This window comes from Macaca mulatta, chromosome 1 (assembly GCF_049350105.2).
Source record: "Macaca mulatta isolate MMU2019108-1 chromosome 1, T2T-MMU8v2.0, whole genome shotgun sequence".
In the NCBI taxonomy this organism is placed as follows: Eukaryota; Metazoa; Chordata; class Mammalia; order Primates; family Cercopithecidae; genus Macaca; species Macaca mulatta.
The window spans coordinates 221,838,965-221,859,617 of record NC_133406.1 but is presented as its reverse complement, the minus strand read 5'-3'; the positions used below and the strand labels follow the sequence as shown (position 1 = coordinate 221,859,617).

Genomic DNA, 20,653 nt, shown 5'->3' with positions numbered 1-20,653 from the left:
CTGGAATTAGAATTTCTGTCCTTCTGACTCCAAAGCGAAATGTTCTTCTGTTATCCCTATAGGTGCCCCCTTTCCACTGCTCTTTAATATCTAGAACTTCACCCCCACTCATATCATGTAGGCTGGGAACTAGCACTGGACAAGTTAATACCGAGGGAGGACCAACAGCCTCAATATGAAGCAGTCTGTGGAACAAATGCAGGGCAAAGCACCCAAATCCAAAGTTATTTGTACCTGGAGATACTCTAGTTTCATTACCAATCAACACTTTTCTAAAATCCTATGCAAACCATGTCTTCCAATATAATACACCTGACACCATTCTTTGCTCCCACCCAAAAGCTGGGTCCTGAAACTGGTGTTGAGTTGAAGAAGGCTTGAGCTAGAAAGTAAAGTGCACTGCACTGTACCAGCTCTGCCCAAAGTACAGATCAAGGCCACAGCCCTGAGTCTAGGCCAAATCTGGCCTCACCTTCTTCCGGTCTTCTTCATTCTCAATGGGATCCACGGCACAGCAAGGTTTGGCATAGAGCATGAAGTCGAAGCGGGCATATTTACAGAAGCCACAGGCATTGCAGAGGAAGGGATCCTTTTCATCATAGTTGATGGATCTGAGTAACCAAAGCGTTTGGGTCAGTGAGGTGACAAGGTTGGGTGGGGTAGAGGTCACTCTGAGGAGATGTATTGTGCCACGTTTACATACTCTGGTAACCACTGCAGGGGCTACTGAAGGGACAATAACAAATGAATGACTTAAGCAGCCAGGTAACAAGAAAGCAAGACCCAGAGCTAAACTTCTGGACCTCGCTCCACCTTAACCCTCCACCCCTGCCTCAGGACAGGCGCACTCGTGCACACACGCACATATACACACTCTCTCTTCTTCCTCTTCCCTTTCTACCCTTGAACCCACTCTATAAACCCATAATTCTCTAAATGTTCTGAGGGAATCAGACACTGCAATCGCTCACACTGACACTGTTATAGAAAAACAACAAGGAATGTGCACGGCACACGGCCCTGGCCTAGGGGACGACCACTGACTTACCTGCATTTGTGACACTGGTACACATTCTCTCCACAGTTGCCACAGACTCCTGGGTTGGCAGGGACTGAGGCACTACAGCGTGGGCACTGCAGGGTCTCTGTGGAGGCCTGGTAGTTTTCATAGAAGTCTGCAAACTCAATCATCAGATTGGAGGCCACAATGGGCAACGGCAGGTCAATCTTCACCTCTGTCTGCCCAGGGGTCAGCTGAACCTTCTTGGCTTTGTGCCAGCGAGCTGGCCTAGGAAAGACAGACAGCCTTGAGATTTTCTCATCTCACCTTCAGTGATAACAGTCTGATGAGACAAAGAGGAAGACTGGCCCATGTATTTGTCTAAGGCAATTAAGTGGTTACTCTAAGAAATCTCGCATACAATAGGAAGCCAGTTTAAAAAAAGTTTTCCATTACCTCTTCTCTATAAAAAAAAGAAAAGAACATATGAGTGCTTTAAGCTGTTATATATGATACCTTTTGAAATTCCAGGAAAACAACAGAAGCATATAACAAGGGAAACTATGACTCCAAAAGCATGCCACACTGAAGCCTGTAAGAGGTGCAATGATGATGCATGCCGCCAAGTTCCCATCCTGACAGCAACCATGGAAAGATAAAGCTAGGCTGTTTTAGAGAGGCAGAGGACGAAAATCAGGGTCTGAACCAAGTGCTAAGTCAAGTCATAAAAAGGAAGGTATGTAATAATTTTGGGGTGATTATATTCACATAATGAGAGCTAATATTTACTGAGTACTTACTATGTACTAGGCTCTGTTCTCAGCACCTGACACATACTAACTCATTTAATCCTTAAAATAAAACCCTGGAAGTGGGGCTCTACCTCCATTTTATACTTATAGAAACTGAGGTTAAGCAGCTTCTCCAAGGTCACAGAGCTACGTAGCAGAGCTGGGATCTGAACTCAAATAGTCTACCAGCAGCTCTGCTGACTCCACACAATGAAAAATCAAACCCACCTCCTCTGGAGAGGAATGGGTCATCCTAATGCGCAGCATCTACTTTCAGGTCACCAAGGTGAAACTAGGCTTTTCAAGGCGAGAAGAGAAACCTCCCTAGGCAGCCTTCATGGCCACATGCTGCTGTGGTACACAAGCCTTATTCTGCCTCTTGGAGTAACAGCAATACTTCCATCCTGTGTGCAGAACAGCTCTGTAAGTCTTGCCATTCAAATAGCATCGACCTATGTTCTCCATCCAGTAGCAATGCCTGAGAGTTCAACAAAACGCGACCTGTCTCTGTGAAAGTCAACACTATAACCCATGTGAGTGCCTCTCTTGGCCTATATACGACATTCAGTCACTGTGCTACATGGGCTAGGAAGATCCAGTATCAGCAGATATAGAGGAAAGGCACTATGCAGAAATTGAAGAGTGTGTGTACTAAAGAAGCTTCTTGAGAAATAACTTCCTGCCCTATGAGCAAGAGCATAGCTGTCTTCATCCAAGAAATGACAATTACTTCCCAATACAGAAGGTTTTATCTAAGACTAGAACTTTACATAAGAATAGTTAAAATGGGCATGAGAAGCCTGGAGGTCCCCTCACTCAGCTTCCCCTCCCTAGGAAGGCTGTTGAGGAGCTTCCACAGACCCCTATGGCTCCACTGGACTAATTTAGAAATAATCTTTGTCAACATCCTTAGAACTGTTGTTTCACTTTTGCCCTTCAGTCATGAATGGAGTGGCCAAGAGGATGCATTAGGCCTCTAGGGATGTGCTGCCTTACTCCACTCCAGGAACCAAAGGCAGCAACTGAGCTTGAGCCTTACAGACCTGCTGCCCCTCCCGAGGCCTAAAAAGCCCGTACTTGTTTTTCAACTCCACGATGGCCTGCACGGTTCGGTTATTATAATACAGGTTGATGGTCCGCACCATCTTGGTCCGTTTCAGATCCCCGATTTTCACTGTCACTTTGCTGATGGTGTGACTGCCAATGAGCTTCACAACCTGCTGGGTGGTGGTGTACCGCGTGTCCACTTTAATGGAAGACAGCTTGATATACTAAATACAAGAGTTCACAAAACATGGTATTAGTTCAAGACTCATACTGCCTTTTAAAAAATTCATCAATGTAACCCACTCTTCATCCACAAGATGAAGTTTCTATTTAATTTTTTAAAAAATATTTTGTAGAGATGCGGTCTCACCATCTTGCCCAGGCTGATCTCAAACTCCTGGGCTCAGGGGATCCTCCCATCTTAGCCTCCCAAAGTGCTGGGATTATAGGCTTGAGCCACTGCACCCAGCCAAGTTTCCATTTAAGGTAATAAATGTGGCAGATAAAAACTCCTACTATTGGTGACCAACCATTAGGAGAGGAACATCTATGTGATAATGATCCATCTCTGGAAACAAGAATCCCACTGGACCTATAGGCCTCAGGACTGTCCATGTACAGACGTTACTTACACAGAACGGTACTTCCGGGTTATTACACACCAGGCAGGGATCACTCTCCAGGTAATAGCCATCAAACTCCACTAAGCCAGACAAAGTGCTAAGGAAGAAACCAGTCTTAGCATGAATAAATTTTCATCTTAGGAAGCACTGAGCTTCACAAAAAAATCATGAGAAAGCCATGGCTCAATGCCCCCCAAAGTGAGCCCCACTCTAATGAGAACTCAAGGACACAGGAGAAATCCCAATAGGATTACGAAGTCACAGGAAAGAAATTTCAACTAACTGACCTTAATGTTTTCTAATCTTTGATCTATCCTTCAGAGGAATTCTAAAAAGTAGTAAAATTTGACTCAAGAGTCACAATTAAATTTACTAAAAATCATTGAACTGTACATTTAAAATAGGTGAACACATAAATGATCTCAATAAAGTTTTGTTTTTTTTAAAGAACAGTCACTACTAAACCACAGAAATAATGCATTGTCAATTTAACCAATATCCTCTTATAAAAGTTTTTTTAAAAAAGGAAGACATTTTCTTTAGATTTGTTTTATCCTATTTAACTTAAACCCTTGAAACTAAAGACCTTTTTTTTTTTTGAAACAGGGTCTCACTCTGTCACCTAGGCTGGAGTGCAGTGGCTTGGCTCACAGTTCATTGCACCCTTGAACTTCTGGGCCCAAGCCATCCTCCTGCCTTAGCCTCCCTAGCAGCTGGGACCACAGGTACATGCCACCACGCCTGGCTAATTTTTTAAAAATTTTTTGTAGAGATGAAGTCTCACTATGTTGCTCAGGCTATACAAACCTTTCTACGTTACTATTCAGCAAACCCTGAACACAGAAATGACATTTTGAGTACCTTCTATGTGCAAGACCCTGGGCTACATGGAGGGGACTGGAATCTCAACTAGGCAGATTGACTCTTCTCTCAGGGGCTTGCCAATTCCTATGTAAGAGCCTATCAACATTCAAATAACTCCTCAGAAAGCTGACTGAGCTTCCCACAGGTAGAAAGCAAAATAAAGCTCACTTATAAATGTTCGAGTTGGGGTGGTTGGTAAGAATATGGTTTTGAGTCCGCAGAATCTCCACAGCCTTCTGCGAATACTCCTTCAACTGAAAGAGAATTCAGTAAAGAAACAAGTTAAAGCCCAGGGGGAAGTCTTATTGGAAAAGACTTTTGTCTTCTGCATTCTAGCTGAATACTGCCCTAGACGTACCAGACTTCTCAGTCAGAATCATACAAAGCTGGGCCTAATTTCAATCATTTAAATGGATTCTATCTCCTTTAGAAGTTTCCACGAGCTTTAGTGATAGGTGGTACGCTTTTCCAACCTGAGGAAGATCATTTTTATTCTTATGGAGAAGCCATAAAGGTTAGCTAATTGCAGAAACATTTTCTGGTATGTAATCAGAGCTACCAGCAAAACCAGGAGCACTTGCTTTTCCAAGGAACTGTAATGAGTTCTATCTTCTTTCCCCACTTGACCTTGACCTACTTCCTATGTTAAGTCAGATTTGCTAGTGTATACTGTCTACATCACAGACATATTACAAGTGCTTAACAAGAAATGCAAAATTGGATATATTTAAAAGAGATTTTGTATATGGACTCCCTGAATCTGGGTTGTTCATAATATTCTTAACTCAAGAGAAAAAAGGCTAAATATGGCAAGTTGGCCTCTCTGACCATAAAGCAATTGTTACCTTCTTCTCCGTTTGTGGCGTTTTCAGGGAGAAATATCCTAGTAGGTCCACAAACTGGGCAGCCTTACGACCATAGGCTGGGAGTTCTGGCCAGATGGACCACATCAGATCTAGCAGGAGCTCCTGCTGAGATTTGCTGGAATTTCTGTAGATATATGACAGCTCATGTTACCAAGCAGCAGAAAACCCTGAGGCATCTGTGTTTATCACTGAGGCCCTGGTATTGTTTTTATAAATGTATCTATTTCCCCACAATTATGGGTTAAGTTTGAACAGTTTTGTTTCTCTTTTGACAATCAATCCTACCAGATGCAGCATAGTCATTTGCTGCCTCTACCTATCACCCAACATACCCCAGAGCAGAAACTGAGCTTTTTTAGCCTACAGAGTCAAGCTCAGTCATGTTACAAACCCAGAAATATAGCCTTCTGAGTAGAAAACAGATCCTCTCCTGCCTATGACATCAGTTTAATGGCTAAAAAGCAGACAAAGATGAAGAAATCTCTAAAGCACAAGAGGATTCAGGCTGGCTAACTACTGACTCTGTGACTGTACGTAACTGAAAACCAAAACAGAACTGCGTTACGCACCCTGGCCTCAGACCCTTGCAGATCTGCCAAACCCAGCCCTGGCCCTACCTGTAGATGTGCAGCGTCAGACAGTGGGCCTGCCAGCGCACCGAGGAAGAATTGGACTCCAACAGGAAACAACGCAGGAACTGGATCAGGGTTTCCTTATCGGCAAATTTGTTCAGCTGGTTCACCAGAGCTGTGCACAGCTGGTCCTCCTGGCTGCCAGAGCTCTCACCTGTAAGATTAGGACAGGACTGAGGGCTGAAGAGTAGGAAGAAGTCCTCTAGGGTCCTAAGGCCTGGGCTACCAAATGGGGAAGTAAGGAACTCTGTCCATTTCTAAAAGTTTCTACTGAATGCTGATATTCTGCAAAACAATTTTGAGTTGTTCACTGGGGGACAAATAGGTCAGCCCCAAATGAGACATACATGCAGCACTGGGGATGCAGTGGTGAGCACAACTGCCTTCCAGACAAGACATACAATCATGACACTGAAAAACCACAGGATAAAGTGCTATGTAAGCTGGCACTGAACAAATACAGTGACACTGGAGGAGGAACTTCCTTTCGAGAGCTTCCAATAGGCCTGCACAGAGATGTGCGATCATTAACTGGGAGAATGTGAACCACTACCACTGGTCTCAACCCTGATCACCAATCTCAGGTCTCCAAGGACCATGGAAAGCAGTGCAGCTGACAGTGAGGATCAGCTAAGAGAGCTAACATTTACTGAGCATTTACCAATGTACTCAGTCACATTTCACTTAACTCTGATGGGAGCTCCACAGAGAAGCTGTTATTATTTCACAGAATAAGAAATTTGGCCTACTAAAAATGTTCAGTACACTTTGACTTTTCTTATTATTGTCACTTGGTATGAGAAGTCATGCTGTTTAAGGTGTCACGTCAGTATAATTGAACATGAGACCGAAAGTAGACACTAGAGAACATTTGGGCCTTAGGTCCCCTGTAAATCAGGATTAAAAGACCTTTTGCAACAGAACAAACCAGGTGCTCCAAGAGAGATTTACACACACCACTGTGGTCACAATGACAAGAGGGTGACCCTTACCATCTTTCTCCTTTTCTTTTTCTTCTTTCTTGCTCTTCTTAGTGGAAGACTTGGACTGTGTTGTGGCTTGTCCGGAACTGGCAGCCACAGGGGCTGAGGAGGAAGAAGCACTGGAGGATCCCGCAGAGGCTGCCAGTGCAGCGAGCACTTTGCTGCCACACAGAGCACAGGAGAGCAGTTGCAGCAGCACTGGAGACACGCCCTCGTCCACAAGGAAACTGACTTGGAGGAGGAAGTACAGGACGGCTGCAAGCAGAGGAGACAGTGGCTCAGCTCTGAGATGACCCCAACCAGACTCACGAGAACCAAAGCAACGTCCCCCTACAGCTGAGACTGCCTGTTCTCACCAGCTTTCTTTGCCATGTCCTCTCTGCTGGACATTGTGAAGAAGTTATACTTTCTGTGGAAATCTCTGAAAAGTATTATAACTACACACTGACCAGAGGCCCCTGCTCCTTTGAATAAGGGGTTCTCTAGACTCCACCTACTCCTCTTTGGCTTTACTGTCACTACCTGGAGGTCAGAGACTCCTGCTTTGTGCTTCCACAGCACCCCAAACTTTGACTACCAGCCCTTACCACTTTTTTAGATTTTTACTTGTCTTCTTTGCTAGGCAGAGTTCTGTCTAGTCTGTGTATCTTGTTCATAGCTATATCTCCAGCATCCAGTTCAGGGCTTGGCATATAGTAGGCCTTAATAGTTCCTGAATGAATGAATAACAGCAATCAAAAGGAGCAGCATTGCTTACAGTCGTCTTTGATGCAGAATTTCTGCCAGTTGATGGTTCGCTGGGCGGCAATCTCTGCACAGGCTTTCAGGTGCTCCATCTGAAATAGGAACCAACCGTGGGAAAGGAGTAACTCCACCATGCTGCCCAGACAAGCACCACACCTGCTGCCTGGAGCCATCTCCCTGGCTCTGGACTACAAGCTGAACATGATCTTCTGAGCAAGGCAGGTGCTTGCTGGGAAGTCTGGTGAACCTGGCACCATGGCCCACACACTGCTACAACCACTCCGGCTCTTACTGAACCTGCCTTTGTTCTACCCCCATCCCCGCGCAAGGTGCTGTTTTCAGGAACCTTCAGACTACTCAAAAAGGCAACAGCAAAAGATAGACTATGACCTAAGAAACTACAATTCAGTTTACTTTTCTTGATATAAACACAATAGCAAGGACACGAGCTAGCTAGATTAAAGACGTTCTTTCTAGGTTGTTCACGTACCAAATACTCAGTTTACTTCTCTAAGTCCAAATAGTTTCTCTTTAGGGAGTAATACATTTTTCTACTTGAACCTTCATCATTTCTTTAGTATTCAAGGGTAAAAACCAGAGGTGCATAAAGAGGTCAATTCTGGCTAGGATGTAAGCAAATGGCACTGGTAAGAAGCCCAGGCCACTCACCTCACAGTGGAGGAACTGCTGCCAGGTGGGACGAGAGTGCTGAGGGGGACATCCCAGACCCTGAAGCCAACTACACGTGGTACAGCACCCAGACAGGGGTTACGGATTTACCCTCATCTCAGCCCTAACCATGCCATTGTCAACACAGTTAAAAGCCCTGCATTATTACCTCCAGCCCTATTACCTACTTGGCTAAGCCTTATCACATGCGCCCTCCCTGCCCTACCAGGTCCCAGCCCTCGTACCAGGCTGATGAGTGTGTCATATTGCAAGGCGGAGCCTGAGCTGGCTGTAACCACACTTGCCCGGAGGAATATCCCCTGCTCTTCTAGCAGCTTCTTGATCCCACGCACATGAGAGTCCAGGGTGTGCAAATCCCGGAGCTGGCGGTACTTCTCTTTGGATCCACAAATGAAGAGCAGAAGTTTGCGGACTTGACGGCGCACAAATGGAGTCTGCTGGATCATTAGGTACTTGAGGAGAAAAACACCATAAAGAGTAAATGACTCTGGGACTGTATGTATATCAACTGTGGCTCTCACAACCCGGGTTTTAATAAACTGTTCTTAAAAGCTGGGGAGAGGCCGGGCACGGGGGCTCACACCTGTAACTCCAGCACTTTGGGAGGCCAAGGTGGGCTGATCACTTGAGGTCAGGAATTTGAGACCAGCCTGGCCAACATGGTGAAACTCCGTCTCTACTAACAATACAAAAATTAGCTGGCCATGGTAGCACTGCCTGTAATCCCAGCTACTAGGGAGGCTGAGGCAGGAGAATTTGTTGAACCCAAGGGGCAGAGGTTGCAGTGAGCTGAGATCGTGCCACTGTACTCCAACCTGGGCCAACAGAGCAAGACTCAGTCTGGAAAAAAAAAGCGGGGGGCTGGGGAGAAACACAAACCAAGCTATTTCCTCTTGACCAAACCAGCCTCTCTTGAACTTAAGTATCCTTTAATGAGACCAGGAGAAAGAAAGGGAGAGAAAGAAATCAGAGGAAAATATCAATATTCATGTATATCTTCCTTGTGCCCTTAGGAATCTACAGGGAAGCTGGCCTCCACTTCAGCCCACCCAAACGGAAACTATCAAGAAAAAAAAAAATTCCAAATCTCTTTTTCAAGTAAAAGAGCTAAAGAAAAGTTTGGGTTGGTACAACTATGTAACTCGAAATCCTCATCTGAGGTTTGCTAACAGATTATTCTTCCCAGAGTTAATCTATCTCAGGGTCGCTGTGCTGGTTACTAAGGTTATTAAGCTATTGTCTCTCAGTTCCCAACCCACCCACCAACACTGCCCAGTGATGCCCAGGCCAGAATTATGCCAAGTGCACTACTTCTTTGCCAGCTGGCTCCCTCTTAGGTTCTGCCAACAGAGAGGGACGCTGGCAGCAGGAGGAAGAAGGGGCTTGTTTCTTCCCATCTCCCTGCAGTCCTAGCAACAGCCCTGAACCCTGGCCGCCACAATGAGTTCTAATCATCAGCTTCTCTCACTGGTCCCAGAATCACCCGCATCACATCCCCGCAGGGCACCCGCTTCCTGATAACTGCTTCTGGCAGTTACTATCCCTGTGTTACCTCAATGTTTCCTTTTTGCCTTTTTTGTTGTCCAAGAGCATTCACCCAATTTCCCATATTGAAATCTCTCTGTTAAGATAACTAGTATACTTTGTTTTCCTGACAGAACCTAAATTATTAAACTTGCCCATTATGAGCACAAGTGGGGGAGTTCAACACACAGAATCAGAAGGTAAAGTATGGCTTGCTTGATACACATCTCCTACAGTTCTACCCACAGTATGTTCCAGAAGGGCAAGACCAAGACCTGCAAGGGAGAAAGGAACTCTGCAAGGGGAAATACCGAGTGAGGACGAGGAAGAAAGGGGCCCACAGAGGCGAATGCAGATGTGTCCTCAGCCCAACAAGCAAGCAGCTTGGGACTTTCACTTACCTCAGAGAGAAAGTAAAACCACGAATGGTCAAAGACAGGAGGTGGGATGCGGGAATTGGTGTCAGCAATCTTTTTGATTTGGTACGGAAGCCTCAGCACCATTTCTGTTAGAAGCTGAGTATAGGCCTCAAACACATCAGCAGCATGGCCCTGGGAGAAGAAAACTTGCATGAGAACCTGTGACTGTCGATTTTCCATGACCACACTTAGGAAAACCGCTGGCTCACTAGGCATATTACATGTTGGAGGTGGTAAAGGGCGCCTTTCAGAGCTGGAATCAAGACTGACTGACAGTTTATTCTACAAACTCAGAAGGCCCAGGCTTCTGGGGGCAATTTAATTACATGCAAAGGTTACAGTGGAGACAGACCTCACTTCTAAAAGTCCTAATATTTCACTCTATGGCTTTTGACACTGGGTTGACTGTACTCTGCTTACATAAAAATGAGTGCTAGAAAGACCAAAAAAATTGAAAAACAAAACAAAACAAAAAGGTAGTAAGGATCTCTGACTTCTATGAGATATATTCTATTCCCTAGAACCAAAATTTCCCATGATAACAAGAAATTGTTAAATAAACCAAGGCTGTCAAGATCACTAAACTCGGCCAAGATTCCTGGCTTCATGTAACACAAAAAGGCAGAGGTAAACGAGAGATGTGAGGAAAGTGGAAACAACAGCTATCCTGCAAGTTGTGTGGTCCCATAAAAAGAATCTGTAAGAGTTCGAGGGCACAATGTGCCTCACATATTCAACTCCCAGCTATTCATCGGTTCTGTATCAAGCACTGGAGTTGTAAACAGTAATAAAATACGGTTTCTGCTGAGAGTGTAGAGGGGAAGACAGGTGAGTGAGTGCACAGGGTGCTCCGGGAACCCAGGACAAGGCTCTCTTGAGCAGACTTGATGGCAGGGAGTGTGTTAGGGAAGTTTTCCCTAGGATCCAAAGCTTGTGCTGAGTCTTGAAGATGGGTTAGGAATTCACGAGGCAGGGGAAGAAAGGGGAGCAGAGGGAGAGGAAGGAATTCCAGAAGGGACAGCACGAACAAAGGCAACACGTCACATCTTGGGAAATGCACAGGCTGGCAGGGCTGCGTGTAAGGTGTAACAGGTGACAAAGCTAGAGAGTCAAGCAGGTGGCTGGGTCCTCCAGAACTTTTTGGCCTATAAGTTATGGAAAACCACCAAAGAGTCATGAAAAAACAGCAAGACACAGTCAGATCCACACTCTATGCCTATTGTATTCCTCCCCTACTCAAAGCTATTCTAGGGGGGCAGTGAGGAAGAGAGTGGTGATAGCAGTTAATACGGACTGGGCATTGATACATGCTAGGCACTGTGCTAAGTCCTTTACAAACGGCACCTCATTCAACACTCACAACAGCCCTATAAAGTAGATACCATCTGCATGCTCATTTTCCAGCAGTAGAAGCTGAAGGTTAGGGAGGTTAGACAGACAGAACTTCTCCATGCTTCAAGACTGGTAAGTAAAAACACAAGACGGGACTTATCCCAGATTCATCTGATCAGGAGGCCCATCTTCTTAATAATACGTTAAAGGGCCTCTCTGTGGTGACAGCACAGGGAATATCTGACATACACGTCATGACCCACAACTGATGACGTTAGCTTGTACCTTCTCATCTTTTTCTAAACTTAATGTGAAATGAGATAACTGAGATTTCATTCAAATCCTCCAATTTACAAAGAGGCAGGAACCAGAATCCCATAGAAGGTTGGGAGAAGTGGAGTGCTCTGAACAAAGGACGAGTGTTTCTTTGATGAGGGAAATATCTCACCTTCACATACTGGCGGAGAAAGAATGGGCTCATGTCAGGTGGGGAGGAGGTAGTATGTGGTTTCAGCAACTGGCTGGTAGCCACAGGCTCCTCATCATTCTGTTGGCTCTTCCAATATTCCAGCAGTGATTTGAGCACATGCAGGCAGTAGTCCACAGCCCCAGAGCTCAGCAGAGCTGCTGCTGTGGCACTGGAGATGAGGGAAGACGACTGGGAGACAGAGAAAATACAGAGATGGTAAGAATGGCTTGTAAAAACAATGTGAAATCCGGGTGGGTGTTGGGGATGGGAAACACACTCACAATAGTCCTGGTTTCTATGGCAGTGAGTGAATCAGGCTCTTGCACTGAAACTTCCCCAAGGAAGTTTGTGAGGTTTTTTGGAACTTTTCTGAACAACCACATGGTAAGACAAAGAAACACACCTGTTCTCAACTCTAACCTTGCTACACACACACGTGCCAGAGGCCAGGGAGGCAAGATTAGATAACCTTTTGCCCTGGAGGGGATGGGTTTCCTCTTTTACCGTGAGCAACTAGAAAATAAGCCCAATTCAAGAAGGAGAGAGAAAACTTTCCATTTTAGGCACTTCTGAACAACCCCACCCCACCCCCTATACAGTCTTCCATAGAACCAGCTTCCAAAGGAGATGGGGGTGAGTGATCACATGCATAAAAAAGTAGGAGAAAAGCTACTGTAAATAAGACCATTAGAAGAGCCTTGCAAATCCCAGCAAACCCCACAGCTCCTAAGCTCATTAAGATTGGATGCAGTTCAGCCTCAATTTCTACCTTCTCTGCTTTGTGCTAATCTCCTTTCACCACACACACATCGCTTTCTCTCTGCTTTATTACCATACCTTATAGCAACATACACTAGGGGAATCCTCTTAGCCACTCTGTGCCTTGCAGAAGAGAGCCCTGCTTTTCAATAATGGAACTTCCAAACCCTTTAACCCCTCCATTGGAGGGACTGTTAGCAAAGACTAGGGTTGGAAGGGATTCCGAAAAAGGTGGAGGTTCTGCTCTTGAAAAGGTGACAGCTTAGAATCTTACTCCCCTCAGGGAACAATGGCTTTATTCTTACAGAGGACTAGCACCCCTGCGCTGGCCCTAGCACTACCCAGACAATCCTCTTACCTTTCCCCAAACCCATAAACCCAAAGCAAAAATACCTCACATATGGAAGACTTGGATCCAGATTTGGTGCGGGACATGAAGACACTCAGGAGTCTCATTACTACCAGATGGACTTCATTCAGGGCGCTGCGCTCATTCTTCTTGGAGACATCCTGCAGGCCAAAGCATAAGCCCAGAAACCTCTACTTACTTGATGCTTGAGGCATCCTCTGAACAAGATCCCTTCAAATCAAGCCCATCAGCCCTAAAGTGTTCCTTAGATTGAATCAGACACAAAACAACCCCCAGTATATCCATGGACTATACATGGGGTACCCAGAGCCCGATACACTTAGGAGGTCATATTAAGATATGAACAACTAATTTGATGTTTTCACCTCACTGAGCACTAAAGGTCCATGAGGGTAAGAACTTCATCTTTGCCCTCAACTATGCTCAGAGTCCAAAACTATACTCGGGCCAAAGCAGACCCTGAATACACTTCTGTTGACTCAACAGAACTGGAGCCCTCAGTGGATGGTTACCCCTTAAAATAAGGTGAAGTTGCTCTATGAAACAAATGGGAACCTGAGGAAGTATCTCAGCCAATCCTGTTTCTCACACAGATTGCCTCTCAGATTTTACCTTTTTATCCATACCCAACTCAGCAATAAGCTGGGAGAGCAGGTTATCTAGGGCCCCCTTATCTTTCTCATCTTCTCCATCCAGATCTGTAGTGAGCATTAGAATGACCTAGAAGTCAAAGAGAGAAAACACAAAACCCAATTTCCTAAAGAAGAACGACTCGAAATACGGGGTGTTTCAGAAGAAACCCTCATCTTCCTGACATCCCTACCAATCATAACTGTAATCCATTACAGCGTTCTAAATTCCCAGTATCCAAAGCTTCAGTGTTCAGAGTCAGAAAAGTCAAATTCTGATATATGCCACACTTGACGTTACAAAAAATGTTTTGTAAAAAGTTTGTAAAATTAATGGACTAACCTATATTATATCCAAGCAAAGCAGCTTGAGAAAAGGTGGTACACTGAACTAAGAATTAAAGAACAGTTTTGAATCTGAGGAAGACAGCTAGTGAGTGGAAGAACAGCTATTAGCCCACTAATGTCAACGAAGAAACTAGAGACTCAGAATCTCAGGAGCGGGCTTTGCACCGGCTCTGTCAATAACTATCTGGAAGAACTTGCGCACTGAAAAAATTCTCTGACCCTTAGCCTTCTCATTTATAAAATGAAGAGCTATAATTTGTAGCTCAAAAATTAAATTGCATTATTCTGTGGCCTAACACCAAACGAAGGCTTCCAGGTCCTCTGCAACAGAGATGCGGGCATGCTTAAGGGTAGTCCAATCATGACCTGACAGAGACCCAGGTGAGCTAAGAGATACCTGCATGTACGGGATGGCCCGGACACCCCCAACGTTGCGTAACTGAGGCAGGGTCTGCAGTAATCTCTCCAACAGCATTAGACGGACCATGTGCAGCCTAAAAGGGTGAGGAAAAGATAGAAAACATGAGCTGTACTCCAACAGAAACCAGCTGAATATAGTTCCCTTCCCACTCCAACCCTGCTACCAAGGTCAACAAGAAGCCTAATGCTTAGGAACAATCTCCAGCATTAAAAAAAAAAAGTTAAGAACTGCCTACTTGGTATGCCACTCAGCAACACAGAAGGAGAGATCTCACTCTGTTAAAAGAAAGCAAAACTATTCCAAAATACAACTGATGGCACTGAAAGAAATCCTACCACAGGAAAGTTCAAAGTATTTCCCAAGCCTCCAGGCCCTGGTAGTTCTCAGTTTCAAAGTCAAAGCTCCAACTGCAAGATTTATGGCTTTTTTCTAGTATGCGGCCCTACTGTGCCCAGACATTATTTTCTAGAATTCTTCTATATACAAATTCTGTATCACCCAGCTGCAGTGACCCAGCCCTTTCTTTCTCACGTTTCCCAAATTCTTATAAAGTCCAGTCACTGCTCTACTGTCTCACACCTTGTCCACCATCTTCCTAATACAATATTCTGTTTCAACGTCACACTCTCCTACTGGACCCATGAGTTTTCCCACATAATCAATTGGCCATTACCTAGCCTTCATCTGCAGATATACAGCTGACCTTCTGTACTAAGTATGTGCCCCTGGATCTCTAGCTAATATGCTGATTCAAGAGGATGATGAAAATTAATTAAGGTCCTGCTGACAATTTGGTTGCCAGTCTCCCCTAATACACAATCTCATACAGATTAAGAATATAGTTGCTGAATAAATCAATGGATTCACTTTCATAATTAGTAAATGGTCCTTGTCTCATTTTTATCTTAGAGATTATTTGTAAGAAACCACACGCCTATTTTTTTTTTTTTTAATGTGTGATTTTCATGTGTTACATATCCTAGCAGGTATCCAGAATATTTTCTTTTTCTTTTCTTAAAAAGAAAATTTTTTTAAATACAAAAAAGGACCAAAAAAATTGTTTTAAAGAAAACAGCTGGGCATGATGGTGTGCCTCTAATCCCAGCAATTCAGGAGACTAAGAAGGGAGGATTGGTTGAGCCCAGGAATTCAAAGATGCAGTGAGCTATGACCACACCACTGCACTCCAGCCTGGGCAACAGAGCTAAAGTGAGCTACTGTACCCAGCCCAGAATCTTTTCAAAATAATACAAGTCTGGATGAAAGTACAGGGTCTAGAGTTGGGTGTGGTAGCTCATGTCTATAATCCCAACACTTGGAGGCTGAGGCAGGAGTTCAAGACCAGCCAGGGAAACATAGCAAGACCTCATCTCTACAAAAAAGTAAAAAATAGCCAGACGTGGTGCCATGTGCCTATAGTCCTGCCTCAGGAAGATCACTTGATCCCAGGAGTTCAAGGTTACAGTGAGCCATGATCATGCCACTGCACTCCAGTCTGAACAACAGAGCAAGACCCTGTCTCTAAAAAAAGAATGAATGAAAGAAAATATGGGGTCTTACGTGAATTATAAATTATTATGATTCTAAAAAGAACTCAAAGGAATGAGCTAACTGTTCTTCAGAACACCATGCACGTGTCTGTTAATAATTAGCCAAGCTAGGTGGGGACTACAAATGATTTAAGAATTGTTCAAAGATGGACCAGGTACAAGTGAGGAAAGGTGAGATGATAGCAGCAGTTCAACAGTTTCAACATAAAACATAAGACAGATTTGTTTTGAGATGGATTAATATCTTCAGATTTGGAGACCATACACGCAAATATACACACATGAAGAAAAAGTCAACAAAATGAGCAGAGTCTAGACTTGGACCAAGATCACAGCAGAATATTTTCAAACATCATTCATTCATTCATTTTGTTTTCTGAGCCTAGGACACCCTGTTGCCCAGGCTGGAGTGCAGTGGCACAATCACAGCTCAGTGCAGTCTTGACTTCCTGGACTCAAGAGATCCTTCCACCTCAGGATCCTGAGTAGCTGGTACCACTGGCGCATGCCATCATGCCCGGCTAATTTTTTTATTTTTTGTAGAGACAGGGTCTCCCTGTGTTGCCCAGGCTGATCTCAAACTCCTGGGCTCAAGCGATCGTCCCACTTCAGCCTCCCAAAGTGCTGGGATTACAAGTATAAGCCACCAGACCCAACCTATTTTCAAACTCTTACACAGTACTCCTAAAACTTTAAAAAAAAAAAAAAGGCCGGGCGCGGTGGCTCATGCCTGTAATCCCAGCACTTTGGGAGGCCGAGGCGGGCGGATCACAAGGTCAGGAGATCGAGACCATGGTGAAACCCCGTCTCTACTAAAAATACAAAAAATTAGCCGGGCGCGGTGGCGGGTGCCTGTAGTCCCAGCTACTCAGGAGGCTGAGGCAGGAGAATGGTGTAAACCCAGGAGGCGGAGCTTGCAGTGAGCCGAGATCGCGCCACTGCACTCCAGCCTGGGCGACAGAGCGAGACTCCGTCTCAAAAAAAAAAAAAAAAAAAAAAAAAAAAAAAAAAAAAAAAAGTAAACACAGCACCAAAAACTGCAGTTTCCTTTTCTTTAGTGACTTAAAGTAAAATTCTGTTTTATTTAAAATAATTCATGTTTCAACTAAGCAAAGAGAGAAAATAAAACCAAAAAAATTTTAAATAATTCATTAACCAATTATTTAATTAACTTATTCATGAAAAAAGGTTAACTTAAAACCACTATAGAGAATTCCATTGTCAATATGGCTAGGTTACCTAAATTCACCCTCTTCCTAAAAACAAATGAAAATCCTAAGAAGATATAACACCATTTTAGAAGCAGTGATGAGTCTCAAGAGATTTAAAAAAAAAAAATCTACAATCCACCTGGTTCATGCCTGTAATCCCAGCACTTTGTGAGGCCGAGGTGGGCAGATCATCTGAGGTCAAAAGTTCAAGACCAACCTGACCAACATGGAGAAACCCCATCTCTACTAAAAATACAAAATTAGCCGGGCGTGGTCACACATGCCTGTAATCCTAGCTACTTGGGAGGCTGAGGCAGGAGAATCACTTGAACCTGGGAGGCAAAGGTTGCAGTGAGCCAAGATCATGCCAATGCACTCCAGCCTGGGCAACAAGAGTGAAACTACGTCTCAAAAAACAAACAAAAAAAAAAATCTACAATCACCCGGCATGTTCCCAACCATGGTAAAATTAAACTATAAACCAATAACAAAAAGATAAATAGAAAATTCCCAAATGTTTAGAAATTTAGTAACATACTTTTAAATATCCCATGAGCCAAAGACTAAATTACAACAGAATATAGAAAACAATTTGAATTAAACAGCATTGAAAATACATTATCAAAACACAACATTATCAACATATGTGAGCTGCAGCCAAAGCAAGATTAAGATGGAATTTTAGAAAAAATACGTTGTTTCAAATATGGTTGGTTTTTTTGTTTGTTTGTTTGAGATGGCATCTCACTCTGTCACCCAGGCTGGAGTACAGTGGCATGATCTCGGCTCATAGCAACCTCCGCCTCCCACGTTCAAGCAATTCTCCTATCTCAGCCTCCCAAGTAGCCGAGATTACAGGTGCACTCCACCATGCAAGGCTAATTTTTATATCTTTAGTAGAGACAGGGTTTTGCTTTGTTGGCCAGGCTGGTTTTGAACTCCTGGCCTCAAGTGATCAGCCCACCTCAGCCTCCCAAAATGATGGGATTACAGGCGTGAGCCACTGCACCTAGCCGAATATGTATTTTTAAAGTAGGTTTAAAATACATATGATTAAATGATTTAGGTTTGTATCTCATGAGCCAGAGATAGAACAGGAACAACAGAACAACAACAAAAAAATAGTAAAAAATGGTAAATAGCAAAAGAAAGGAAATAATAAAAAGCAGGAATAAAATAGAAAGCAGACATACAACAGAAAAAAACCAGAACCAAAAGCCAGTTCTTTCAAATAAAGTTGATAACTCCTAGCAAGACTGACAAAGAATAAGTCACCATTGTCAGAAATGAAAAAAGGCAAATCACTACAGATTGTCAAGACATTAAAAAGATGAGGAAAAAAAAAATATGAACAGGTTTATGCCAGTAAAACTGACAACTTTAATAAAATCAACAAATTCCTTTTAAAATACAATATACCAAAATTGAAACCAAAATAAATAAAAATAATTCTCTAGCATTTAAAGAATAAACCTAATTTTAAATCTTCCCTTACATAAAGTCCAGACTCAGATGACTTCACTGGTAAATTTCTCTAAGAATTTATGAAAGAAAGAACACTAATCTTATACAAACTCTTCTAGAGCAAGAGAAAAGGGGATCATGCCCTGACTTATTTTATGACGCCAGAATAAGGTGAATATCAATCCCTGACAAAGACATCTCAAAGAAAAATGATAAGCCTAAACTAAAAATTAGCAAATCAGGTCACGTGATATAAAGGATAACACACCATGACTAAATAGGTTTAATAATAGAAAAATCAATTAATGTAATCTATAAACTTAAATAAAGAAGAAAAACCATATAAGTGATTCAATACATGAAACACAAGAAACTGGAAATCTTGAAAAACCCATTTAATATAAAAATCTTCCAGCAAACTAGGAACAAAATTTCCTTAATCTGATAAATATCCATAAAAAACCCTTGCGCTAACATCACACTTAATGAGAAAGTATTGAACCTTTTCACCCTGAGTTTGGGAATGAGATAATGTTCATCATCACCACTTCTTTCAACATTGTACAAGAGGTCCTAGCTAATGAAATAAGACAAGAAAAGAAAATTAAAAGGTACGAAGATTGGAATGAAAAACGTTAAACTGTTATTTGCAGGTGATAAGATTGTGGACGCAGAAAATCCACTAAAATCTATCATTAGAATAAATAAGTGAGCTGGGTGCAGTGGCTCACACCTGTAATCCCAACACTGGGAGGCTGAGGAAGGAAGATCACTTGAGTCCAGGAGTTCAAGACCAGCTTGGGCAATAGTGAGATGCTGTTTCAACAAAAAAATAAATAAATAAATAAATAAATAAATAAAATAAATACTAGGCCGGGTACGGTGGCTCACACCTGTTATCCCAGTACTTTGGGAGGCCAAGGTGGGTGGATCACCTGAGGTCGGGAGTTCGAGACCAGCCTGGCCAACATGATGAAACTCTGTCTCTACTAAAAATACAAAAATTAGCTGGGTGCCAGGTGTGATGGCACATGCCTGTAATCCCAGCTACTCAGGAGGCTGAGGCATGAGAATCGCTTGAACCTGGAAAGTGGAGGTTGCAGTGAGCCGAGATTGTACCACCGCACTCCAGCCTGGGCAAGACACTCCAACCTCTGTCTCAAAAAAAAAAAAAAATTAAAAACAGCTGGGCATGGTTGCATGCACCTAGCTACCCAGGCAGGAGGATTCCTTGAGCCTAGGCATTTGAGGTTGCAAGGTGCTTTGATTGTGCCACTGCATATCAGCCTGGGAAACAGAGTGAGACTCCGTCTCAAAAATAAATAAATAAATACAAACAGCTGGGCATGCTGGCATGTGCCTAGTTACTCAGACAGCTGAGGCAGGAGGATTCCTTGAGCCTAGGCATTCAAGGTTGCAGTGAGCTATCTATGATTGTGCACACCAGCCTGGGCAAGTAGGACTGTCTTAAAAGAAAAGAAAACAAGAAACAACAAGAATAAGTGAACTAAGAAAGATGATCAGATACAAAGTCAAAATAAAAGTAATAATGAGCTCACTAGCAATTAACAAGTTATTAAGCCAAAGATGTAAGCAGAACTCAGAGACAGATTTTAGGGAATTTTGAAATTTGACAAGTTAAGGCCAAGATGTTCTGAAGGCAACTTGACCCTCTGGTTGCCAGGACCTCACAGGGCATTTGGAATAGAAATAAAAGCAGAGGATCTTCCTTAAGTGGGGAAGGTTTTCATTTTTTTTTCTTTAGACCTCCTCTGTGGACAGTAGGGAAGGTCTTCAAAGAGAACCTCATAGAAGAACCACAGAAGGCTACACCCTCACTTTAAAAGTAAACAGTAATAAATGACTTCCCTTCACACTCTTCCCTGCACCTGCACCTCCCGCCCCACTCTAGCCTAG

At 43.4% G+C, this 20,653-nt stretch overlaps 1 protein-coding gene across 9 annotated transcripts in view; it reads right to left on the bottom strand.

Moving 5' to 3' along the window:
* The window catches only part of UBR4 (ubiquitin protein ligase E3 component n-recognin 4), a 139,878-nt gene that overhangs the window by 42,161 nt on the left and 77,064 nt on the right, over positions 1-20,653 (bottom strand). For all 9 annotated transcript variants that reach the window (XR_013406861.1, XM_077971818.1, XM_077971854.1 and 6 more), the window contains 15 exons: positions 14,488-14,584; positions 13,726-13,833; positions 13,137-13,253; positions 11,964-12,173; positions 10,166-10,315; positions 8,465-8,692; positions 7,564-7,642; positions 6,816-7,061; positions 5,809-5,977; positions 5,171-5,315; positions 4,494-4,579; positions 3,471-3,558; positions 2,869-3,062; positions 1,049-1,288; positions 473-611 (listed from right to left, as the gene is read on the bottom strand). Coding sequence is in view for 8 of the 9 variants with exons in the window: in XM_077971818.1 (XP_077827944.1) it covers positions 473-611; positions 1,049-1,288; positions 2,869-3,062; positions 3,471-3,558; positions 4,494-4,579; positions 5,171-5,315; positions 5,809-5,977; positions 6,816-7,061; positions 7,564-7,642; positions 8,465-8,692; positions 10,166-10,315; positions 11,964-12,173; positions 13,137-13,253; positions 13,726-13,833; positions 14,488-14,584 (2,296 nt within the window). In the remaining variant the exon portion in view is untranslated. The remainder of the gene's footprint in view (positions 1-472; positions 612-1,048; positions 1,289-2,868; positions 3,063-3,470; positions 3,559-4,493; positions 4,580-5,170; positions 5,316-5,808; positions 5,978-6,815; positions 7,062-7,563; positions 7,643-8,464; positions 8,693-10,165; positions 10,316-11,963; positions 12,174-13,136; positions 13,254-13,725; positions 13,834-14,487; positions 14,585-20,653) is intronic.